The 3,555-nt window shown below is 33.2% G+C and overlaps 1 protein-coding gene across 1 annotated transcript in view; it reads right to left on the bottom strand.

The window, feature by feature from the left end:
• The window catches only part of LOC107728020 (serine/threonine-protein kinase D1-like), a 17,749-nt gene that overhangs the window by 7,770 nt on the left and 6,424 nt on the right, over positions 1–3,555 (bottom strand). The window contains exons 4-5 of the mRNA XM_016538071.1: positions 1,438–1,515; positions 15–120 (exon numbers count right to left, since the gene is read on the bottom strand). Of these exons, the coding sequence (XP_016393557.1) occupies positions 15–120; positions 1,438–1,515 (184 nt within the window). The remainder of the gene's footprint in view (positions 1–14; positions 121–1,437; positions 1,516–3,555) is intronic.

The raw sequence follows: 3,555 nt of genomic DNA, 5'->3' as shown, positions 1-3,555 counted from the left end.
ATGTGGATGCTTACGTGACAGACGGCTGCAGCGGTGTTATATCTATGGCCGGCGGGTCTTTATATCGCAGCTCTTCATAAAGATCATTTAATGTGACCACTTTCATGTTCTCATCAGGCTCTGAAAATACAGTACACTCACTTTATGACAACAACACACAACTGTGTCTTTAATATAATAACATTATACAATGTAAAATCATATCATACAATGTTTTATATATAGCACTTGCATTTCATTGCTCTTTTGTTAGTTTTAAATTGCTTCTATTGTCCTCATTTGTAAGTCGCTTTGGATAAAAGCATCTGCTAAATGACTAAATGTAAATGTTAAAGTTTACAGTAACTATCATGTAGAAGTACACAACATGACTCTGGACATTTAACATATTAAACATATTTAAAACCTTTTACCTCTTTTTTAATATATTTACATTTTTAATATATATTTATGCATTTCAAACTATTCTGAACTTCTATATTCTGCTCACCAAGGCTGGATTTATTTGATCAGAACTGTGATTAATTGTGAAATATCATTACAGTTTAAAAGAGCTGTTTTCTATGTGAATAGATTATAAAATGTAATTTATTTCTGTGATCAAAGCTGAATTTTCAGCATCACTGCTCCAGTCTTCAGTGTCACATGATCTTCAGAAATCATCTTAATCGATCATTAAGAAACATTTCTGATTATTGTCAATGTCCAAAACAGTTGTGCTGCTTCATATTTTTCTGAAAAACCATGATACAATTAATTTTTCAGGATTCTTTGATAAATAAAACATTCCAAATGTTTTACTATCACTTTTGATCAATTTAATCCATCCTTGATTAATAAAAGTATTACATTTAAAATTATCTTTAATACATTATCTTTTGAATTATTGTGGAAATAAGCTTAATTTGCCAGAATGCTATAATGTACGCAAAATGTACATGTCAATACTGATTTCCAGTATTTTATCAGTATGGTGAAAATTTTGTATATATAATATAAACATATATAATATATATAATATAAATATTAAATGATAAACAAACAAATAAACAAGCAATTAGGCAAAAAAATAAAATGCAAATATTCTGTTTATATAAAAATAGTAATGAAAATAAATTTGTAAGAAATTAAATATTTAAATATGAATATAATAAATATAAATATTACATAAAGAAATAAATAAGCAATTACGCAAACAAAAAACATGTTTAACTGCCTTTAATTTATGCTGATTTACATTAAAATATGTCTCTATAGTGGTGGACATAAACTAAAACAAAAACATTTTATTTAAATGTCAAATAATATTATCACAATGCAAAAAGTCTTAAAAGTAGGCTGAAATATCTTTATGGAAAGTTTGATTTTCCTCTTTTGATTTGGGGTGAAATGTGACCTAGAAACATTTTTATCCCATGCATACATAATCAAACTGACCTTCTCCGTTTGCTTTCTCACCATTACACTCAGGAGGAACAAGAGTCATACACCTGCGATGACAATTGTACTTACAGTCTGAAGAGAAACACAGAGAAGTTATTGCTCTTTCACAGCTCAGAAGACTTAAAGGAGAAGTAAGCGGTTTCTGAGAAACACTGTTGAAAGTGCACCAAAACACAGTTCCAGCTAATCACCAGTAAGGGGCGTGTCCACTCATGATGGGGGAGGGGCCTGTCGCATAGCATGTTCATTAGTTTGGGGGCGGAGCTCTCAAGATAGGGGCGTGTTTGTTTTGGTAATTTCAAATATCAACAGTTTCTCAGAAGTCGCGTACTGCACCTTTAAAGGAATAGTTCACCCAAAAATGAAAATTCTGTCATTCATTTCTCATCCTCGTGTCGTTCCAAACCCATAAGACCTTCATTCATCTTCGGAACACAAATTAAAATACTTTTGATGGAATCTGAGAGCTCTCTGACCCTCCCATAGACAGCAACGCAACTGAAATGTTCCCAGGCCCAGAAACGTAGCAAGGACATCGGTAAAACAGTCCATGTGACATCAGTGGTTCAACCGTAATTTTACGAAGCTATGAGAATACCTTTTGTGCGCAAAGAAAACTAAAATAATGACTTCCTTGCTACGTTTCTGGACCTGGGAACATGTCAGGGGGGTATTCCAGAAAGCAGGTTATATGACATACCCGGGTTTGTTTAAGGGTAAGTAAGCGGATAAACTCAGCTTTCGGTTCCAAAAACGGAGGTAACGTTCAGTGCATGTAAGCAGCCATAGCAACTTATTCTCTGAACACAACCTGCTCCGGAGTAGGTCATGTTTCAGGGTTAAGGTCTTTGCACACTGAGTCCGAAATTTTTGTATGCGTTTTTTCGTATTCGTCATCCTTTCCAATCAAAATGCTTGCTACAGATGCGAAAACGCAGAAAATCGAACCTGGTCCGAATTTTTTTTTGATGGACGAAAGTTTTGGAGGCAGTGTGTAAACGTGATTGACAAAATGTGAGGTCGTATTTATTTTTTAACATGCAAAAATTTCGGACGTGCAAAGACCTTTAGTTCACTTCAGCGCTATCAGATATATATATATATAGTTGTATGATGTGTTAATTATAAGCGCTATTAAATTTACTATATAAATTATATTATTCTAATATGTTATATTTATTCTATTGTCATATATAATAGTTATCAATATATATGAATTATAAAACATTATTATAACAAGGTAATTTTTATTTCATTCTAATATACTTATATTTTATTGTCATGGATCTGCATTTTCTATAATATATTTCTATAATAAAATGCATATGTGATATTTCTTATTATATAATTAGCATCAAACAAACAATATAGTTCTTATTCTCAGTGATTAAAAGAATAAACGAAAAAAAATATGACAAATGATTGCACAACCATCAGTTAGGTGGCGATATACACTAAGCATGTAAATGACCATTGAACAGAAGAAGAAGAAGAAAGAAACAGCATGGCGTGCTTTTTCTTAGCGTCCGTTTTCATAGTGACTCATCGATTCGTCGCTCTGTTGAGAATGTCTTGTGTGTTAACTAGGGCTTTCAAAAAAATGTTGAATTTCGAATGTTCGGCGAATTTAAAATAAAAATCCATGATCTGAGGGAGAAAAAAACCAGACAAAGCCCCTTTAAGGCAATTCATGTAACTCGGCAGCCATCTGTGAAACGTCTCTCGGGCATGCAAGTGCAGCTCCTATCTCTTTGAATGGGGAAACATCAAATTCTCCAAAACTGTTCACCAAGCTTACAATTAAATTTCATGTATGAAATCACCAATGAAATCTGACAACAACTGTGTCATAAATGTTGTCTATTTTGCTCAAATAGCGTTCTAAAAAGCTTATTTCTCAGGCTAGACCAGCCAGTGCACAACTATAGTCCTGAGCGCAGCATGTCTCAGAACACTGATGCTGCGTCCCACTTCGCATACTAGTATTTAGTATGTCCCAAATCATAGTATGTTGAAAAGAGTATGCCAAAGATTCCCAGATGGTCTACTACTAGAGATTAAAATTCGAAGTGCAGATCGATGCACACTCTAACGGCTAATATTGCCCACAAC

The sequence above is a fragment of the Sinocyclocheilus rhinocerous genome, unplaced genomic scaffold, assembly GCF_001515625.1.
Source record: "Sinocyclocheilus rhinocerous isolate Xijiao unplaced genomic scaffold, SAMN03320098_v1.1 scaffold1900, whole genome shotgun sequence".
NCBI classification, from domain to species: Eukaryota; Metazoa; Chordata; class Actinopteri; order Cypriniformes; family Cyprinidae; genus Sinocyclocheilus; species Sinocyclocheilus rhinocerous.
Note: the sequence above shows the minus strand (reverse complement) of the source record. Positions and strands in the feature narration are given on the sequence as shown.